A 22,850-nucleotide genomic window follows, 5' to 3' on the forward strand; every position below is an offset into this window, starting at 1 on the left:
TGAACACGGTCAACACCCTGCTTTGACGTACATCTCCAAGCAAGGAGGGACCTACTCTCTGACATGGTACGAGTTCGCAAGAGACCTCCTCTCCTGTTCAACAGGTCTAGACTTTTCACTAGTAACGAGGTTCATCCAAGGCAACTTGAATGTCATAGCAGATTGTCTCAGTAGGAAGGGACAAATAATTCCAACATATTGGACCCTCCACAAGGATGTATGCAAGAGACTTTGGGCCACCTGGGGCCAGCCAACCATAGATCTCTTCGCAACCTCGATGACCTAGAGGCTCCCAATACTTTGCTCACCTATCCCGGTCCCAGCAGTAGTTCATATAGATGCCTTTCTACTAGATTGGTCACATCTAGATCTATATGCATTCCCTCCGTTCTAGATTGTCAACAAGGTACTGCAGAAGTTCGCCTCTCACGAGGGGACAAAGTTGACGCTAGTTGCTTCCCTCTGGCCCGCAAGAGAATAACTCACCGAGGTACTTCGATGGCTAGTAGACGTTCCCAGAACACTTCCCCTAAGGGTGGACCTGCTACGTCTGCTACGCGTAGAGAAGGTACTCCAAGGCCTCCACGCTCTTCGTCTGACTGCCTTCTGAATTTCGAAAGACTCTCGAGAACTAGAGATTTTTCGAAGGAGGCAACCAGAGCGATTGCTAGAGCAAGGAGAACATCCACCCTTAGAGTCTACCAATCGAAGTGGGAAATCTTCCGAAACTGGTGCAAGTCAGTATCCGTATCCTTGACCAATACCTCTGTAACTCAAATAGCTGACTTCCTCTTATATCTGAGGAAAGAACGATCTCTTTCAGCTCCCACTATCAAGGGTTACAGAAGCATGTTTGCATCAGTCTTCCGTCACAGAGGCTTAGATCTTTCCAACAATAAAGATCTACAGGACCTCCTTAAGTCTTTTGAGACCACGAAGGAGCGTCGTTTGGTTACACCTGGTTGGAATTTAGACGTGGTTCTAAGATTCCTTATGTCAGACAGGTTCGAACCACTTCAATCAGCCTCCCTGAAAGATCTCACCTTTAAGACTCTTTTCCTGATATGCTTAACCACAGCTAAAAGAGTCAGTGAGATTCATGCCTTCAGCAAGAACATCGGATTCTCATCCGAAACGGCTACATGTTCTACAACTTGGTTTTCTAGCCAAACACGAGCTGCCTTCTCGGCCTTGACCAATATCGTTCGATATTCCAAACTTATCGTATGGTTGGAAATGAACTAGAAAAGGGATTTTGACGAAGGAAAAATCTATTTCTGGGCGAGAGACCTGTGCCGCCCAGTGAAATGCTCCTTAAGCACCATTTCAAAGGAATATAACTGCTAATATTACCAGAGAAAAAATGTAAAGGAATGCTAGGTTGAACTAGCTCGCTCACCTAATGGTGTCGGTATAGACTGGGGCGAAATACCAGAGGTCTCGTACCATTTAGATTTCTCCTCTTCGAAATCCCCCAATAGTGAGGTGCCGTTCAACCTCCCCTGCCTCGCAGACCAGTACTACTAACTCAACCCACGCTTGCCCATCACTCCTTACAGCACCCTTAAGTTTGGGGTCTGAACAGGGGGGGAGCAAATAGGGTGGGTTCACTGGGCGGCACAGGTCTCTCGCCCAGAAATAGATTTTTCCTTCGTCAAAATCCCTTTTCTGGGCTCAATCCCTGTGCCGCGCAGTGAAATAGTACCAGAGAAAACGAACCCAAACTTTATTAACTATACGGGAACGAATAAAAATCAACATAACAAACAGTGGTTTAATCAAAAGTTAACGTAGAAGACGGACGTCTTTAATAACATCAGCATGATAAGGTATAATATCCCAGGAAGGGAAGACAGAAGAACATTAACTTAAAACAAAACCAATTAAGGTCAAACACTGGAACAAATTACATACACTTGAACACTAAAGAAATACAGTTCGTATGGAAGAATAAATTGAACAATGATAATAAAATGGCAATGTTACGAACTAGGAACACCCATGGGTGTGATACAACAAACCGAACTCAGGTAGGAACTGTAAGTGAGGCAGGTAAGAGGAAGAAGGTGGAAGATATAGGATTCAGGGATTAGTTAGAAGGAATTTGTCCGGGGGATACCACGCTCCCTGCAGCTACGGTAGCGAGTTGAAGGGCCTCTAATTGTTTAAGATAGTGCCGCTTGAACACTGAGGGGGATTTCCATCCGGTATATTTAGAGATATCTGTAAAGTTCATATGATGGAAAAAATTTATTGAGGTCGCTACCGCCCGAATGTCGTGGACGTGAGGAAAAGACTCTGGATTAGCCTGTTTAATAAAATACAAGATCTGTTGTCTGATCCCTTTCAAAGTTATAGTCCCTCCCCGCTCCCTGATGAACAAGGGTCCCGAGGTCTTATAGGAAGTCCTTGATAGAAAGGACTTCAGAGTGGTAACCGGGCATAGGGAAGGATCCTGAAGGAGAGGGATGATTTTCCAGGAGGACCATCTATTCTGAGGGTCTTCATTTTTGGCCAAGAAGACCTTGTCTGGGGAGAGGAGGACCTCTCCTGACGGAAGGAACTCTATGTGGCCTGGATCCCTTGATAAGGCAGCTAATTCCGAAATCCTGGCGCCAGATGCCAAACTCACGAGAAAGAGAGTTTTCCTGAGTAGAGGGATATACTCACATGAATCGTTGACGGTTTCTGACGCTAGTTTAAGAACATCATTGAGAAACCAGGAAATCGGGCTAGGACGAGAAGATGGTCTCAGTCTGGCACAGGCTCTTGGGATCGAAGCTAGCAATGAATCTGTTAGATCTATATTAAAGCCGATTAGAAAAATCTTCTTCAAGGCAGACTTGATGGTAGTAATAGTGTTGGCTGCTAAGCCCGACTCAAACAAGGTTCTGAAAAAGGTTACCGTTAGGTTTAGTGTCATAAAGTCAGTACTAGAATCTTTCAAAAACTTAGCTAGTTTTTTGACCGCTGAGTCATATTGACGAAGAGTGGAGTCTCTCTTGTCAGATTCTAAAAATAAAGTATTCTGGGGGTCTATGTTAGCCCCTTTGTGTGCCGCAAACTTCATGAAGTCCATAAAGTTAGGGTGGTCTGAATGTTTGAGGAAGCGAACACAGTGCACGTTTGTACTATCTGGGTCAAAGTCGGGTTGGGAATCTGGTGAGGGTGGAGATTCAGCTCCAGTAAAAGAGGAAACCAATTGCTCTTGGGCCAATTGGGGGCCACCAGGGCTACTTGACCTTTGAAGGTTCGAAGTTTGTCCAGCACTTTCATCAGTAGGTTCACCGGTGGGAAAAGGTAAATCCTTTCCCAGGCGTTCCAGTCGAGAGACATGGCATCCGTGGCGTAAGCCCGAGGGTCCAGGTTGGGGGCCACATAACATTTCAGCTTGTGGTTGGATTCCGTCGCGAAGAGGTCTACCTGGAGATCCGGCACTTGGAAGAGGATCCATTGAAAGGATTTGCGATCTAGTGACCATTCTGACTCCAACGGTACCGTCCTGGAGAGTGCGTCTGCCACAACGTTCCGAACTCCAGCCAGATGAACGGCGGATAGGTGCCATTGGTTTGAGGCCGCCAGGGAGAAGATTGCCACCATCACGTGATTGATGGGACCTGACTTGGAGCCCCCTCTGTTTAGACAACGGACTATGACTTCGTTGTCGAGGACTATCCTCAGATGTTGTTTCTTGGCCGGGGAAAGACGTTTCAAGGTTAGTAAGACAGCCATGGCCTCCAGGACGTTTATGTGAAATTGCTGGAACATTGTAGACCAAAGGCCCTGAACTTTCCTGTGTTGGGAGTAGCCTCCCCAACCTGATAGGGAGGCATCCGTGTGGATGACTATCCTTGGAGGGGGGTACTGCAACGGAACCGATTTTGATAGGCTCTTGGCGGTTGTCCATGGGAGAAGCCTCTTCCGAAGAATGGGAGGAAGGCGTGTCTTCTTGTCCCGACGTTTGGTGTTCGCTCTGGAGCGCCAAACTCGGTTGATGTCTTTCAATTTCGCTTTCAGAAGGAGGTCTGTCACTGAAGCGAATTGTAGGGACCCTAGAATCCTCTCCTGGTTCCTTCTGGAAGTTACCTTTTCCCCGAGAAAGCGTTTGGTATTTTTCGCAATCTCTATCCTCTTGGACCTGGGGAGACATAGAGTGTGAGAACGTAGGTCCCACCGTAATCCCAGCCACTGAAATTTGGTCTTTGGTGTCAGACGAGACTTTCCGAAGTTTATCTGGAATCCCAGAAACTGAAGATATTGGATCACCTTGTTTGTTGCCTTGAGACAATCCTCGACGTTGTCTGACCAGATTAGCCAATCGTCCAGGTATGCGACGACTTGGATTCCGTGGGATCGGAGTTCCTGAATGACCGATTCCGCCAGTTTCGTGAAGATTCTGGGCGCGATGTTGAGCCCGAAAGGCATCACTTTGAACGTGTAAGCCTTGTCGTCCAGTCTGAATCCTAGGAATGGGCGGAAGTGTCTCGCTATTGGAACGTGATAGTAAGCATCGGTAAGATCGATGGAGGTGGTGACGGCCCCACGGGGAAGCAAGGTTCGCACCTGTGAGACGGTAAGCATGTGAAACCTGTCGCATTGAATGGACAAGTTTAGTCGAGACAGATCGAGGATGACCCTTCGGCTGTCGGAGTCTTTCTTCGGAACGCTGAATAAGCGACCTTGAAACTTCAGATATTTCGTTTCCTTGATCGCGTTCTTGCGAAGAAGATCTTGGGTAAACAAAAGTAGGTCCGGTGTCGAGGGTTGATGGAATCTGTTCGGTGGAGGAGGCCCTTCTATCCAACTCCACCCCAGGCCCTTGGAGATTATGCTGAAGGCCCAAGGACTGAATTTCCAGCGACTCCGGAACACATAAAGTCTCCCTCCTACCTGAAGACCGTCAGTAGTTGGAGGTTTTACCGCCTCGGCCACCACGTGACCCTTTTCCACGGGAGAAATATCTCCCTTTGCTTCTGTTCTGAAAAGAACCCCTCGAACCGGGGCCCCTGCCTCGTTGGTATCCTTGGGAGGAAAACCGGGACTCATAGACCGGGTTATAAACAGGAGAGGTAAACGAGTTCGAAGCCACTTGGTTTTCAGGGACGAGGACATACTTCACTTGGGGCTGAGACTTGGAGGTGGAGGGTTGGATGCCCTGAGAGACCGGGGCCGACTGGACTACTTGAATAGGTTGGCGGAATTGGGTAGAGCTATAAGGGCGTAGCCTTTTTCTGCCCCGGGAGTGAATGCTCGATTGTTCGAACTTCCGTTTGGGAGTGAGACCCCAACGGACTTTGAGGCTCTGGTTCACTCTGGCAGCTTCGCTCAATACCGAGTTGACCATGTCCTCCGGGAAAAGGTCCGGACCCCAAGCAGAGGCTTTAATGAGCTTATTTGGCTCATGGCGGATAGTGGCTTCAGATAAGACATGCTTACGGCAACGTCTTTTGGTCACCAAGAAGTCGTAGCAGTCTGCTAACAAAGATTGCAGGGTGGCTTTAGTCATAACTTTAAAAGAGTGTTCCTCGTCATAAGTAAGAGAAAACATCTCCGCCATAGTCGAGATGTTGAGGCTCCGGCTAAACCTAGACCGGGACTCGAACTCGAGTCGGATTAAGGTTTCAGGTAGTCTTGGGAGGCGTTCACTGAATTGCGTCGATGCACAGTCCGCGGATAGCTTACCAGAAGTGAATGTCGATTGAATGTTAAGCCAACATTCATTATCTGATGGGAACAGCAGAGATGTAGGATCTGTCTCCCGGAGTTGTGGCAAAGGCTTATCTTCGGTCACTGCCTGAAGGGCTAATTCAACCATTTTGGTGACGCAAGGAGTGGGGGTCTGTTCGTCCACAAGAAACATGGTGTAAGTACTCTTGTGGGGGGTCAGCATGGTGTTTGTACAACCCCACTCATTTAAGGTTCGAACCCAAACAGACTGAGCCTGTTCCTTCGGAAAGATAACGGTCTCTTTAGGGACCTTATCTAGTCGGACAAGAGCCTCTTCCGTAAGCCGGGCGAAGCCTGGGAAAGGAAATTGAAGACCGGGAGGGAAGAACTCAAAATCTTCAATGGGCCTGGTCCCAAAACCCTCGATGGTCAACATTCCGTCCGTGAAAGGACAGTGGAGCGCCATTTTCCATGGGTTGTTCTTCGTGAAGGGTGGAAGTTTTGAGGCGTCCGGGATGAGGAACTGCTGTTGTTGAGGCAGTCCACTTTCCAGGGTATCTAGTCTTCTGGTGACGGCAGAAAGTATAGAACTAATCTGCTCTGTAACGACCCTCGACAACATATTCGTGAGGGCCTCCGGGTCGAGGTTGGTTGTGGTAATTAAGGGGGATGACTGCACTCCCGGGTCCTGAGACATAGGGGCAGTGCTAGTCGAGTCACTAGGAGCTCCGGGGAGGGGAGCCTTCTTGGGCTTCGATGATCCAGGTAGTGTAGGATTCTGACGAGTCCTCACTAAAGGTCTTTTCTGAGATTTGACCTTGGCAGGAACCGAGAGCGATCTTGGGGAGGATTCGTGGTTCCCTTCAAAACCAAGAAAGGAAAAATTATTAGAAGTTGGAGAAAAAGAGGGGCTAAGAAGAGAGGTCTTAGCGCCAGACCCACCTGCCTCACTTACAACCTTACCTGTGTCAGGTTCGTCAAAAACCATGGGCTCTATGTCTAAGGTCAGAGCCGTAACATTGTCTTCAATGGGGTCCGGGTCGTCAGGGATGTCTGTATCCTGGACGAGATTGAGTTCTACGATTTCCGCAATGTCAGCAATTATAGGGGCCGCCACTTGCCTAGGCACTGCTGCTGAAGATTTTGCGTTCGGGTAGATAAGTCTACAATAATCTTCTGAGAGGACGTAGGGCTTCCTGGCCTTTACGTTACGGGCGAAGCCGCCTACCCACAATTTCAAAGTGGCTCTTGCTGAAGTTTTAACCGCCTGGGAACTCTGAAAGAACGGGGATAAGGTTAGCAAACCCGAGGACAAAATGATAAATGAACCCGAAGATTCATAACAGAAGTCAATGATTATCTATCATATTGATGTCGCCCAGTGAAGGGCAGTAAATACAAAAATGACTGAAAGAGGCTCACCGAATCTGAAGCGAGGGTGGAGATAAGGTCATAACAGATAAGGCAGTTGTCAGGGTGCCATACCACAATATCGTCCATCTGGATCCCACAGTCCGCGTGGGACCGACAGACAGCATGTCCGCAAGGCTGGTGAAGGACGGCCGCGCAGGCTGTCATCCGGCAACGGACCACCTGTAAAAGGAATAGTCCATGAGCATCTACTAGTTTCTCTATAAGGGGTCCCGGAGGGTCCGGGACCTACCAGATAATAAAATAAATGTATAGCCTTAGACTAAACATGCAGAGAACTGAGACTATTCCAATAGCAATCCGGCAGAGCCGGGTATGAAAAAGGATGCAAAAAACAGTGATTAATATATAATCATAACTAGTTCCGGGGCCCCCGTGGCCGGGGAACAGGATTGGTAAGTAAACTTAAAGTAAACTTAAAGTAACTTAAAGTAAACTTAAAGTACCCAAGATACATCCTTAAAGTACATAAATAGAAAACGCCAATTATGATCAAAAACTAATGTCTGTAATGAATAGGGCTCCCGGAGGGAGGATATTAATCAAAACCGTGTCAGTGTCAACCGATCATGTAATTAAGAGCTCGGCGGCTCCGATGTCTGATGACGGGAGGGTACAACGGGAGAGCGCGGGGGGAGCCAGTGGAACCCCCCCCTACCTTACCTGAGGTACCGGGACAAAGGTAATGATTCATGTAGAATATAAAATAATGATATGGGATATAATAAGTCCTATACGGACGATAATAGCATGAGGTACCGTAGGGGAGGACACTCCTAATATAAGTGCTCATTCTAACAACCGTAATTAAAAGCAAGGTTACACCAAGGTGCAGATATACCGACTAATCACGTGTGATAGTCCCCGGTGGTCCCGGCCTTCCCCCTCCCCGACCGATGGCGACGGGAGGGGGGAGACGAAACCGCCCGGTATGAATGAATGAGACTAAGTCATACCCCGTTGGTATACTCAGTCCTCAATATGTCGGAACGTTGATGGAAGACTGAGGTACAAGCATACTTGACCCGTAAATCATAACCAACAACCATCGAGTGAGAGGAAGGGTGTACACTGAAGGGGGGGGGATGGAATAACCTCCCCAACTTGTTGGGGGGGGGGTGTAATGGTACAGGGAAATCGCCAGTGCGCAGTGGTAGACAGGGCTACCAACTGGAGATCCCCTAATCATGACATGAAAATCCCAAAAATATGATCATAACGGAGTAAGCAATAAATATAATATCAATGCACAAATACATAAAAATAATTAATGAATTAAAAGCGAAATCACGTAAGTAAGGTTAGGCATGCAGAAAAAAATATGGCGAGAGAGGGACTCGGGCGAGTGGTAGGGGAGGAAGCATGACGCCATCAGCAGATGGAAAGCATGGGTACCAACCTAGTTACTGAAGCGGTAGATCGAACAGTAAAAACAACAAAATACGCGAGAGTCCCACTCGAACCAAACGTAAAACTAGGTGGAGCGTAATAAAACAAAAGGTTTTACTAATAATAAGTGGGATGGTCGAAATTAAAGCTCCTAGAACTAGCGAAACAATCTCAATGTTGACGCTATCCACCAACATGCACGAATGCAGGCATACCAACATAACCTACTCCTGATGAAACGCTAACACCGATATCATAGGATAACATAAAATAAATGCTATATGAAAGCATAAAGTCGGTGTACTAAATGAATATTGCTATATGAAAGCATAAAGTTGGTGTACTAAATGAATATAAGGAAAAAACTCCTAAAGGATCGAACGAATATAAAAGACGGACGAACTAACGAGACAAAGGGCAGAGGCGAAAGAAAGAACGGGGACGCCGCTCATATATAAACACTTCTAAATAATAAAAACAAAGATGACACTGCCCAATCTCGTTAAAAACTCATGGATAAGGTACTTAACTTCGATGGGGTATCTTGGGAATCGGCCATCGAGAGAAAGTTGATGATAAATCCAATGAAACACACGAAATAAAAAACTTGGACTTAAATCAAACAGGTGCTTGAAAGGAGTGATGGGCAAGCGTGGGTTGAGTTAGTAGTACTGGTCTGCGAGGCAGGGGAGGTTGAACGGCACCTCACTATTGGGGGATTTCGAAGAGGAGAAATCTAAATGGTACGAGACCTCTGGTATTTCGCCCCAGTCTATACCGACACCATTAGGTGAGCGAGCTAGTTCAACCTAGCATTCCTTTACATTTTTTCTCTGGTAATATTAGCAGTTATATTCCTTTGAAATGGTGCTTAAGGAGCATTTCACTGCGCGGCACAGGGATTGAGCCCAGAAAGAGTATTATGTCCTGTAAGAGCTCTTAAGTTCTATTTTAATAACCTTTACAAGGCCCGTCTGAAGCTTTATGGTGTTCAGTTAAGAATCCATTTTTGCCTATGTCAGAGAATTCTTTATCCTATTTTATCAGACTGTTAATACGAGAAGCTCATTCCCTTCTGAATGAGGAAGACCAAGCTTGGCTGAAGGTAAGGACACACGAAGTTAGAGCTGTCACAACTTCCGTGGCCTTTGAACAAAATAGATCTCTGCAAAGTATATTCGACGCAACCTATTGGAAAAGCAAATCAGTGTTCGCGTCTTTTATCTTAAAGAATGTCCAGTCTCTTTACGAGAACTGCTACACTCTGGGACCATTCGTAGCAACGAGTGCAGTAGTGGTGGGGGCTCCACCACTACAATTCCCTAATTCCAGAACCTTTTTAATCTTTCTCTTGAAATATTTTTGGGTTGTCCGGAAGGCTAAGAAGCCTTTCGCATCCTACTTGATTTGGCGGGTGGTCAAAATCATTTCTTGAGAAGCGCCTAGATTAGAGGTTTTGATGAGGACCTTTAGTATGGGTTGCAACCCTTCATACTTCAGCTCCTAGGAGTCGCTCAGCATCCTATGAGGATCGCGAGGCTCAGTAAGGAAGACGTACTTAAAAAGGCAGAGTAATTGTTCAAGTCGTCTTCCTTACCAGGTACTTATTTATTTTATGTTTGTTATTTTTAATAACTGCTAAAATGAAATACGGGATACTTAGCTTCTTATGTTAACATGTATGCTGGTCTCCACCCACCCCCCTGGGTGTGAATCAGCTACATGATCATCGGGTAAGATTAATATTGAAAAATGTTATTTTCCTTAGTAAAATAAATTTTTGAATATACTTTCCCGATGATCATGAATTTAAGGACCCTCCCTTCCTCCCCATAGAGACCCAGTGGACCGAGGAGAAAATTGGTTCTTGTTGACAAGAAGTACCTGAGTACCTACTCGACATATGGCGCTGTTGTTGTACACCCCCACCTGTATAGCGATCGCTGGCGTATCCCGACCGTAGGTTTTTTCTGTCGAGCAACAGAGTTGCAGCTACATGATCATCGGGTAAGTATATTCAAAAATTTATTTTACTAAGGAAAATAACATATTTTACTAATTTGAATTGGATAATACAATAGATAAGGATGAACATTGATGTCCCGAAGCCCCTTTTGAGCTGGCCTTCTCCACACCCAATTAAGCTCTTTCACTGTTGTCATCAGAACTGAGACAATGATTGAAGCAAACTGGAGAAGGCCTAATAAATCTTTCCAATTGTTGTTAGGAGAAAAAATAACCCGACAAAGAAAATTTTTTACCATGCCTAAATTCTTTCCTGAGAGGTCTTTGGAAGGCCCCAAGTCGATTTTGACATGTTCAAACGAAGACCTAACCATTTAAATATCCTTGGTGGAACTAGTCTTAATTTTTGAAGTTTTTGGGTTGTTTGTCGGGCATAATTCTCTCGTCTCCGCCCAGACTAGCCAGCGGTCCAAATAGGCAATGACCTGAACTTACTGCAACTACTACTTAGTAGTTTGATCACTGACTTTGCTATTTTTATTAATGGGGTTGTTTGGTGGAAAAGTCCCTAGTTTTAGTAAAAATTGGGGTGTGTCATGGCAACACTCACCAACACAACATGCACACAAAGTTTTATTAAGAAAATTGCAATAGTTTAAATTTTATAGTCCCCAAAGTTACCCCTACTGTCAATGCAAAAATTTGAATATTTCGATATTCAACATATTCTAAACTAAACTTCAGAAAACTATATAATTTACCAATTTCTGTCATAAAAACAGCACCAGGCAACTTTTCATTCTTGAAGGCATTCAAGGCTAATAGATTCATTACCGACTTACCGTTAGTAAGCAGTTAGTTTCCATTGGAGAAGATAATTTTACGCTCAGTATGTTGACACTCGATTTTATGATTCTTGCCGTTTTGGGGGATTGGCAGTGTTTTGCTACTTGACTGCTTTTTACTGTATTGTATTTATACAATATTAGTCATGCTTTTGCCTTCTAACACCAGCAGATTTATGCACAGCCTAAGCAAGAGAGCACTTAGATGGGATAGTACTCTTATCAGGGCTGGGAAAGAGAAGGACCAAGAGCCTAAAATTACAATATAAGATGATAAATTGTAAAACCAAGAAAAAATAATCAATGTGAATAGAATAAGCAGTATAGATAACCTCTACATAATATTAAACATGTCATTTGTAAAAACTTTGATATGTAAGTAGACATATAACAGACAGACAAACAGCAAAGTCATTCCTAAACTACTAAAGGATGTAACTCAAAACTATAGTTTTTGATGTTCTAATCCTAATAACTTGGTCAAAAACTGATCAATCTGAATGAAACAAAAACCAAGAGAAAGGGAAATTTTTCCCTAATGTTCGGTTTGGGATTTTTGATGATGACTGCAAAAGTTTCTTGTTTGTGATGAATTTGGGCAAAATATTCAGAAATTCATGAAAAGTAAAATAATAAGATTGACAAAAGCTCACCGAGAGTTTGTTCATTAGTATGGTGTCTTTCTACCAGGAAAATTAATAATGGAATGATTAGCTTTAGATTTTGTTGGGGGTGGGATTGGTTGGGCCACTGAAGCACAAGTGGGGTTGGGGAACCAAGTGTCACAATCTTTTGCATATGATGCCTGCCATATTATAGGAGACATTAATAATAAAATATCAGCCAATCCCTCCCTTACACCCTTGTAGCTATATTGAGATTAAATGACATCAGAGTACAGTACCTGTACAAACTCCTTCCAAGCCGAAATCGTAGGTAAGATTCAAAATGAGGAGCAGTAGGGACTTGTCAGTACTGGTCTTTGATATCTATAGTACAGATCAAAGCCTCTTGGTATAGTAATGGGCAGACTTTCTGTATTGTGGCCACCTTCAACTTATCACATCTAATGTGTTTTTGAAATGAGATAGATCAAGGAATGCCCCTTCTTCAGGACACTGAGAAATCTGCATTTTTCTTTTCCCTTACTCTCAAGTGATAGGAAGTTGATTGAAGTCAATAACCTTTCTCCTCATAAGGGTCAGGTTTTAGGCATTGCAAGGTTTTGAATCGACCAGTTTGGTTATTGGAATTTCCTCCCTCCTAAGGATGAATCTCATTAAACTACAAAGGTTTTTATCCGTATAGGAACAAATCACAAATTTCTCGAGAAATATGTTTTCCCTAACCATACAAACCTGAGTGCTTCAAGTTATACTTCCCTCATTATTTACCTCATAATTTCTAGATGAATGCTTAAATGGTTTCTCAAGTGAGCTGCCAGAGGGGCGTGGCTTTCCCGCTACCCACGAGGCACTACTGGCACCTCGTTATAAATTTAACAGCCGCGTTTACAGCTTCATTGAAACCTGATATACTACCAGAAATAATGAACAGATTTTTTTTAACTTTTTTCATATAGAAGCTTTTGATAATGAGAAAGATGAGTGGCATGCATAAATATAAGGATAAACAGTGTAATCTATGCAAAACAAATGAGACTAATAATCTGCAAAGAGAACAAAAGAAGTATAAGCTTGTCTTGTGGTCAAATGAGGTTTTGCTTTTCAAGTGGTCCCAACATTTCCTATGGAAGAGAGAGAGAGAGGGGATTGTAATGGATGCATGTGTAAGGCAAAAATTGTCATCATTATAAGTGTAAATTGTAAAATACCAAAAACTAATGTTACAAAGTATATTAAGCTAGTTATACAGTATGTAAATAGAAAGTAGAATATACTGTAGTATGTAAAAAGTAAAATTTTTGGAAAAACTTTCAATTATTGGAAAATTAAATGGTGTATTGTATTGTATAGTACAGTAGAACCCTTGAGATTGAACTCAATTTGTTTCAGGTGGCCATTCGAAAACCAATTTGTTTTAACACAGAATTGGTTTCTATTTTGAGAAAAGTATAAATACGATTAATCAGTTCCATATCCCAAACTTCACTCATAAAGCATTTTTATACAAATTTACAGTTCATGCACTACATTTTTTAAAGAATTGAAGGCTTATTTTTAGGGCTGCATGGTTAGATCATACATAAGCTTACCACTCTTAACTTTAAAGTGGTTTCTTTTGTTAACCCTTTTACCCCCAAAGGACGTACTGGTACGTTTCACAAAACTCATCCCTTTACCTCCATGGACGTACTGGTATGTCCTTGCAAAAAACTGCAATTTACATTTTTTTTTTTTTGCATATTTTTGATAATTTTTTGAGAAACTTCAGGCATTTTCCAAGAGAATGAGACCAACCTGACCTCTCTATGACAAAAATTAAGGCTGTTAGACCAATTTAAAAAAAAAATATACTGCAGAATGTGCTTGAAAAAAAAAATAACCCCTGGGGGTTAAGGGTTGGAAAGTTCCAAATAGCTCGGGGGTAAAAGGGTTAAATCTGCATCTTTTTTGCCCACATTTGAATGAATAAGAATAGCCAAAAAATTAAATAAAGCCCAAAATGTTAACAGCTATTTTTTTGTTTTATTTCTGCATTTATAGGGCTATGTAGAAACTGAGTGCTCCGTATTTTATGAAAATTGTCTTGTTGGGCGTAATACAGTATCTCAGCCATACAGGTTCTAACGATTAACTGTTACCCATTCAATATCTGAATTATGTATCAATTTCTATGTCAAAAGTATTTTGTAGATATTGTTCAAACTTTATTTTAAAAGAATTCCTATATGTTCAATCCCAGGGGTTCTACTGTACTGAGTTTATGGGAGAATACTCAGGGTATTGTTTCAATTGTATCTTTCTTATGTACTGTATATATATTACTGGTATGTTTGTTTAATAAGTACTCCTGATGGAGTTTTTCTGAGTGAAACACGTTGCTAAATAAGATCGGACTTTCGAGTAAAAGCTAATATTATTATATTATATAAAGTTTTGGCGACATATGGATGATTTTGCCTGACTTTATATGTTGAGCACTTATTGAATGTAAGTTTTCCTGGATTTCTTATCCCAACTTTTTCTTTAAATGAATCGAAGTGTTCCTTGGTTTATCATAGAAATTTGACATTTAGTGATCCCTTCCATCTCCTAGGTAGAGCTTGAGGTATGGTCATTTGTAGTCCCAAGTATATTTATGATTATAAATGTTTATTGTAAGCATGTTAAAGGCATATTTCAAGTTTTTACTACAAATTCTTTTGTACTAACATCAGATATAAGTAGGCAATGGTAACTGAATAAGAGAACATTTTGAATTTCATGCTGTCATGTATTTACCATAAATTTCCTAGATAGTCTACCATCTTTAGGAACCAGCAGTTCATGACATGAAGAACATCAGTTTGTTTTTACTTAATCAGTTAGTTAGATGCTATTATTTTCTTTTGATTTAGATTTACAGTAATCTTGTGACAATATCATGATTTTAAATTACTGTACACTTTTCAATATTGAACTTAGCCGGTGATTATATAAGCTGCAACTCTGTTGCTCGACAGAAAACTCTACGTTAAAAATCCGCCAGCGATCGCAATGCAGGTAGGGGGTGTACTTCAACAGCGCCATCTGTCGTGCAGGTACTCAGTACTCAATGTAAACACAGAACTCAATTTTCTCTCTGTCGGGCTACCGGCAAGACCTACTAATTCGCTGTTACTAACTGGATTTGTTTTCACAACTATTTGGTGAAGTACACTATTCTAGTTTTGAGCTTTCGCTATGCAGGTGTTTTATCTTCATCTCAAAACTTGAACTCGTTTTGGATAGATTTAATTATGGTGACAAAGAGAGTATGGACTCTCTTTCACTTTTAAATGGCCGACCCTTCCCTTAGACGGAAGTGTGTTTAGGTTTTTAGTAATTTTGCTTAACACGTTATAGATCTATATATTTTATATCTCTCCGCCTTTATTAGGCCTCTTCGATTAACTTTCCATTTATTATAAACATATAAAAATAAATTTTTATGTTTTGTTTATATGCGACCTTTCCTGATAGTAGGCGGTCCTAACTTGGAACCGTAGTTAATCAACGTTGAGCCCGTTATATCATTTTTAGCCTTTAAAGAATTTAAAACTTTTTAAATTTAATGTTTTATGAAAGAATTTCTTTGATAGTCTTCGTACTGTTTTCAAAGATGAACTAACGTTTAGTTTTTTAGACTACGCAGTTGTTGACGTTCAGGACGTTCAACATGCGCTCTATCGTTACGATAGAGAGAGAGTGTATCACGGTTTCACTTTGCAGTAAGAGTAAATCGATTCTGACGTTTTGTTCATTCTTTCTTAGCTTAAATGTTTTAAATTCTAAATTAAAGGAACTTTTTATTTGGAAAACCTTTCAGTTTTTTCCTTTAGTCAAATAACATGTTTTTTTGACGATATATAATTGGGCTCTTCTCTTAGGTGCGAAATCAAGAGAGAAAGAGAGAGATAGAGACGGAGGGAGAGAGAGGAGAGAAAACGTTCCGTTCAAGCGGGTAACGTTGTTCTCGTGTTACTCTCGTCCCTAGTCTCTGTACGGGGAGGAAGGTAAAACGTTTCTAGGGTTTTATTCTTGTCCCCAGGCTATGTGCGGTGAGAGATTGTAAACGTAGTTTATTTGAACTAGTGTTTAGTCTCTTTCCCAGCCACTGAATTTTTTATCTTTATATATGTTTTCTGTTTTTTGCTAGTATTAATGAGCTGCATTATACGACTGATTTCGCAATTACTACCTTTTAATGAAGGGTAGAATTGCGTGTTTCAGGTAGAAATCAGTAAAAGTTTCGATTTCAGTGAAATAAGTGCAAAACAGAAAATCGATAAAGTGATATGCGCAAAGTGTTACAGTGTTGCGTCCGAGGGTTCGTCTGTTCGTGCCTGTCGTTCACCTAGTCCGGGACCTCTTGCAAGCTCCCAAGCCCAGGGGAGAAGTAATGTCGAACGACTTATGGGTTCGAGAGGCCTTGATCAACGAACAGACGTTTTTTCCCTCCGTGGTTTCGGGCGTATCTACCCAAGATCGCCCCACCCACACAAAGATGAGAGAGCCCATTTATTTCTCGTCTGCGGAAGAGGTTTCTCGTAAGAAGCCATGGACCAAGGTCTCGCGGCTTATTAAGCGCAAGTCGGTCCCTTCCGCGCAAGTCCAACGGCCCAGTTGTAGCCACTGGGTCAGTTCGGACTCGCTGCAGTCTTCCGACGACTGCTCACCTCCTAAGAGAGGCAAAGCGGTACCGCATCAGGCAGTCACACCGTCTGTTGCCGCACCTGCTCTTGTAGACCCTAAGTGGTCTTTGCTGCAGACCATGCAGTCTCAGTTAACGTCATTAATGCAGGACTTTCGTGCGGAGAAGGTTGACACCAACCTCTAGCCTACAACCAACCACGGTTGTGCGTCCTGTGGACGCTGAGGCGACCTTCTGCCGCACTCCAGCTGAGAGAGTCCCGCCACCCATGCGTTCCAGTGTACCCTGCCAGCCGCATGTTGACGTTCAGCGACGCACGGAACCTTCCGTTGACGGTCGCGAGGTACAACAACAGTCTAAGTTGTTTTGTTTTGACGCGGTGCGTCAACCTCCGCATTCTAGAGTTGTTTTGACTGCTCAGTCTAGACAGTCAAAGCAGTCTCGAGTGGACACTGTACGTCCTCACGCACCTGTTGTGGGTGATAGTTCAGTTGTTGACAGTTCACAGACTGTCAAGCAGTTACATGACGTTGCCTTCTGGTCTGCTACTAATGCTCCAGTGAGAGACTCACTGAGGTAACCTAGCTTTTATCGGACAAGGTTCCTGTAGATGAGGAAGTTGCTGTTATCCCTCCTACTGATATTCCCTTGAGGACTCTGTCAGATGGAGAGGAGCCTTAAGCTGCTTAGCCTCCTATGGACTTTAATTAAATCATGATGATTTTTTTTTAAGGATCTTCGTCCGGATCTTGTAACTGCTGCTCCTCGTTCGCCTAAACGTTAGAACTTACACTAGGCCTAGCTACTTCGAAGCCGTTGTTTTTAAGCTAGTGCTCTCTCGCTCTCCTAGAGAGCGTTACGTTGGCTAGGCGACTGGTTTTTGCACCAGGAGGAGTTTTTAGGGATACAGCCTTTGATTTCCCTTCTTTTAAACTGGCTTATAGAGCGAGAGTCTGATATGACACGAGAGAAGTTCTCGGCTTGGGAGTTCATGCCTCTGCCCAGATAGACTTCTCAATTCTGGTAGACTCGCCCTGGCGCCTAGCCAGGAGACGCTCCAAGTTGTTTACAGGTCAACTTCTCAGCTTTTGTCAAGCCTTTGATGTTTTGCTGTACTATTATGTCACACATAACAAGGCTTTCAGGGATGGTAAACGGTTCCGCCTCAGTCGCTAACCCCGTCTGTTGCCACACCTGCTCCCGTAGACCCTAAATGGGCTTTGCTGCAAGCCATGCAGTCCAAGCTTGCGTCCTTGATAGAGGACTTGAATGCGGAGAAGAACCTTCTGGCCAACAACCTTCCAACCGGTCGGTTGTGCGCCCTGTTGACGCTGAGGTAACCTACTCGCGTCTGCCAGTTGAGGTGGTGCCTCCTTCTGGCCAACAACCTTCCAACCGGTCGGTTGTGCGCCCTGTTGACACTGAGGTAACCTACTCGCGTCTGCCAGTTGAGGTGGTTCCTCCTTCTGGCCAACAACCTTCCAACCGGTCGGTTGTGCGCCCTGTTGACGCTGAGGTTACCTACTCGCGTCTGCCAGTTGAGGTGGTTCCTCCACCGATGCGACCCAGTGTGGGTTGCCAGTCGCACGTTGACGTTAAGCGACGCTCGGAGGTGGTTGTTGACGTTCAGGACGTTCAACAACCAGCAGAGGTGACTTGTTGTGACGCAGTGCGTCAACCTCAGCAACCCGGTAGGGTGTTGACTGCAACCCAGACGGTCTAGACAGTTTCGGGTTGACGCTGTACTTCCTCGCGCACCCATTGTTGTTGACAGTTCACAGACTGTGCAGCAGTTCCATGATATTGCGTCCGGCTCCGTCACGCATCCACCAGTGCGACCGGATTCAGCGAGTCAGACGTTGCCCACTCCGTTGCCGTTTCCTCATCAGTTTCGGATGAGGAACCCTCTGATGAGGACGTTGCTGAACAAGACGATCAGCCCCCAGCCCTGCTATCCATCCAGAAGATGCTGAAGAAGGAACGCTGCTCAGTCAGGCTGTGGATGAGTCTGGTAGGGACACTGTCATCCGTGGATCATTTTGTGTCACTAGGAAGACTACACCTCCGTCCTCTTCTTTACCATCTAGCTTTTCACTGGAAAAGGACAAGACGCTAGAAGCGGTCTCGATCCCGGTTTCCGGAAAGATAAAGTCTTGTCTGACTTGGTGAAAGGACTATATCAACCTTAGAGAGGGTCTTACCCTGACTGTTCAGACTTCCAACCACGTTCTCTTCTCGGACGCATCGGACGTAGGCTGGGGTGCGACATTAGACGGTCGGGAATGCTCGGGATTATGGAACTCGAGTCAAAGGACAATGCATTTCAACTGCAAGGAGCTACTGGCAGTACGTCTGACCTGGAAAAGCTTCAGGTCTCTCCTTCAAGGCAAAGTGGTGGAGGTGAACTCGGACAACACCACGGCTTTGGCGTACATCTCCAAGCAAGGAGGGACCTACTCTCTGATGTTGTACGAGATCGCAAGGGACCTCCTCACCTGGTCAAAAGGTCTAGACATATCACTAGTAACGAGGTTCATCCAAGGCAACTTGAATGTCATGGCAGATTGTCTCAGTCGGAAGGGACAAATAATTCCAACAGAATGGACCCTCCACAAGGATGTATGCAAGAGACTTTGGGCCACCTGGGGCCAGCCAACCATAGATCTCTTCGCAACCTCGATGACCAAGAGGCTCCCAATATTTTGCTCACCAATCCCGGACCCAGCAGCAGTTCATATAGATGCCTTTCTACTAGATTGGTCACATCTAGATCTATATGCATTCCCTCCGTTCAAGATTGTCAACAAGGTACTGCAGAAGTTCGCCTCTCACGAAGGGACAAGGTTGACGCTAGTTGCTTCCCTCTGGCCCGCGAGAGAATGGTTCACCGAGGTACTTCGATGGCTAGTAGACGTTCCCAGAACACTTCCCCTGAGGGTGGACCTTCTACGTCAGCCACGCGTAAAGAAGGCCCACCAAGGCCTCCACGCTCTTCGTCTGACTGCCTTCAGACTATCGAAAGACTCTCGAGAGCTAGAGGCTTTTCGAAGGAGGCAGCCAGAGCGATTGCTAGAGCAAGGAGAACATCCACCCTTAGAGTCTACCAATCGAAGTGGGAAATCTTCCGAAACTGGTGCAAGTCAGTATCCGTATCCTCGACCAGTACCTCTGTAACTCAAATAGCTGACTTCCTCTTATATCTGAGGAAAGAACGATCTCTTTCAGCTCCCACTATCAAGGGTTACAGAAGCATGTTGGCATCAGTCTTCCGTCACAGAGGCTTAGATCTTTCCAACAATAAAGATCTACAGGACCTCCTTAAGTCTTTTGAGACCACGAAGGAGCGTCGTTTGGTTACACCTGGTTGGAATTTAGACGTGGTACTAAGATTCCTTATGTCAGACAGGTTCGAACCGCTACAATCAGCCTCCCTGAAAGATCTCACCTTAAAGACTCTTTTCCTGGTATGCTTAGCCACAGCTAAAAGAGTCAGTGAGATTCATGCCTTCAGCAAGAACATCGGATTCTCATTCGAAACGGCTACATGTTCTACAACTTGGTTTTCTAGCCAAAAACGAGCTGCCTTCTCGGCCTTGGCCAATATCGTTCGATATTCCAAACTTATCGTATGGTTGGAAATGAACTAGAAAGAGTCTTATGTCCTGTAAGAGCTCTTAAGTTCTATTTAAAACGAACTAAACCTTTACGAGGCCCGTCTGAAGCTTCATGGTGTTCAGTTAAGAAACCATCTTTGCCTATGTCAAAGAATGCTTTATCCTATTTTATCAGACTGTTAATACGAGAAGCTCATTCCCATCTGAATGAGGAAGACCAAGCTTTGCTGAAGGTAAGGACACACGAAGTTAGAGCTGTCGCAACTTCCGTGACCTTTAAACAAAATAGATCTCTGCAAAGTATAATCGACCCAACCTATTGGAAAAGCAAGTCAGTGTTCGCGTTTTTTTATCTTAAGAATGTCCAGTCTCTTTATGAGAACTGCTACACTCTGGGACCATTCGTAGCAACGAGTGCAGTAGTGGGTGAGGGCTCAACCACTACAATTCCCTAATTCCATAACCTTTTTAATCTTTCTCTTGAAATGTTTTATTATTGTTTTTGGGTTGTCCGGAAGGCTAAGAAGCCTTTTGCATCCTACTTGATTTGGCGGGTGGTCAAAGTCATTTCTTGAGAAGCGCCTAGATTAGAGGTTTTGATGAGGTCCTGTTGTATGGGTTGCAACCCTTGATACTTCAGATCCTAGGGGTCGCTCAGCATCCTAAGAGGATCGCGAGGCTCCGTAAGGAAGACGTACTTAAAAAGGCAGAGTAATTGTTCAAGTCGACTTCCTTACCAGGTACTTATTTATTTTATGTTTGTTATTTTGAATAACTGCTAAAATGAAATAAAAAATCCTTAGCTCATAATAATGTAAACAATTATTGCTGGTCTCTACCCACCCCCCTGGGTGTGAATCAGCTTATATAATCACCGGCTAAGTTTAATATTGAAAAATGTTATTTTGATAATAAAATAAATTTTTGAATATACTTACCCGGTGATTATATATTAAAGGAACCTCCCTTCCTCCCCAATAGAGACCCAGTGGACCGAGGAGAAAATTGAGTTCTGTGTTTACATTGAGTACTGAGTACCTGCACGACAGATGGCGCTGTTGAAGTACACCCCCTACCTGCATTGCGATCGCTGGCGGATTTTTAACGTAGAGTTTTCTGTCGAGCAACAGAGTTGCAGCTTATATAATCACCGGGTAAGTATATTCAAAAATTTATTTTATTATAAAAATAACATTTTAAGACTGTGTATGTTTATTTTTTTAAAGCTTAGGTTCTATGAAACCCTGATGAATTCTGGAAGTGGGGGAATTATTTTTAGAATTGTGTTTGGTATTTTGAAAGAGTAATACTAAAGGTACAGGGAGTTTATGACTGGAATATTTTGATAGTAAAAGAGTTTGGAAAAGTGAAATATTTGTAAAAATTGGCCTATCACTAGTGACTAATGTTGTTTTTCAATGGAGAATAAGAAAAATACCTTCAATTCTGGCTGTATAGAATATTTTTATATAACATACTTACAGCTTAGAAGGGGTCTCACTGCCAAGACTGGTTTATTTACATATTTTAAGAAGGAGAAACATAAACATATTACATGGTTATTATACATATCCTTGATTACACAGTTGATGATAATTTGTATTGATGATTTGAACTGGATATTAGTATCAGCATTATGCTTAAAACTTTTGCTGTCAATAGCATGGATATATTGACTTAGTCAGAATCTGTTGCCTTTTTTCCTTTATTTGCAGGATTTCTATTGTAGTTATGATATTGTGCTTTGGTATAGTATAGTACATTATTGTCATTGTTTAATATTTATTTCGGTTTCTTTCTTTTTCCGAACCTTTCCTCGTGGAAATTCATTCAACCTTTTTAACCTTTATCCTTTGTCCTGACTCTCCATTCATATCTCATTCATTACATTTATCATCTTTTATTGCTTTATTCATAAACTATATAATTTGGTCAATTACTTTTTTGTATATACAATAACCTCCCTATTCCTCTATCTGTGAATAAAAAAAAATCATTGCATTATTTGAATTATAATTTAACATTGATTTTGACATGGTTTCCAAATGTCACTTTTTAATTTTTCATCCCCCCATTTTACTGTCATGCTTCAACATTTTGAATTATCCTAATCCATAACCTATATCCTTTCCCCCATCCTGCACTGGCCCGATTCATCCTTTCCTGTCAACGCCTAGGTTACGTGTCCTTTGCCGGTGGTTCTGGTAAGTTGAGTAGATCACTGGATCAATGCCTGATTTTTTTTTCTATCTTTGTTTGCTTTATCCATTTTTTTCATTGGGTTTGGTTTGCCTTAGTCCTTTTATCATTTCTTATCACATTTTGTTTTTATAGATGTGCTGTTTTATTCAGACCAGCTTGTTTGTATATAAAAGTGGTGGTCTATCTGTCTGTAGGGGCTTTTTGGCTGCACTAATATAGCTAATATGCCTTGTCATCACCTTGCAGCAGTATATAGTCATAGTAGAGGTTTACTAGTTTTATTTTTTACATTTTTGCAAGTGTAGTTTTGGCATATTTCTTCAAATGGTTAATATTAAAGAGTATACTGTATGAATATGACTTGATGGCTATTTGGTACTATGAAGAATCACATGTTTTTTCAGTATGGTCAGGTATCACTGTAGATCTATCTTTAGAGTAC

At 43.0% G+C, this 22,850-nt stretch overlaps 1 protein-coding gene across 9 annotated transcripts in view; it reads left to right on the plus strand.

Annotated features, from left to right (window-relative positions):
- The window catches only part of ClC-c (chloride channel protein 3), a 153,647-nt gene that overhangs the window by 67,535 nt on the left and 63,262 nt on the right, over positions 1 to 22,850 (plus strand). For 5 of the 9 annotated variants that reach the window (XR_011045386.1, XM_068379251.1, XM_068379250.1 and 2 more), the window contains exon 4: positions 22,384 to 22,410. The exons of the other annotated variants lie outside the window; for them this stretch is intronic. Coding sequence is in view for 4 of the 5 variants with exons in the window: in XM_068379251.1 (XP_068235352.1) it covers positions 22,384 to 22,410 (27 nt within the window). In the remaining variant the exon portion in view is untranslated. The remainder of the gene's footprint in view (positions 1 to 22,383; positions 22,411 to 22,850) is intronic. 9 annotated transcript variants of the gene reach the window in all.

This window comes from Palaemon carinicauda, chromosome 8, assembly GCF_036898095.1.
Source record: "Palaemon carinicauda isolate YSFRI2023 chromosome 8, ASM3689809v2, whole genome shotgun sequence".
Taxonomy (NCBI): domain Eukaryota; kingdom Metazoa; phylum Arthropoda; class Malacostraca; order Decapoda; family Palaemonidae; genus Palaemon; species Palaemon carinicauda.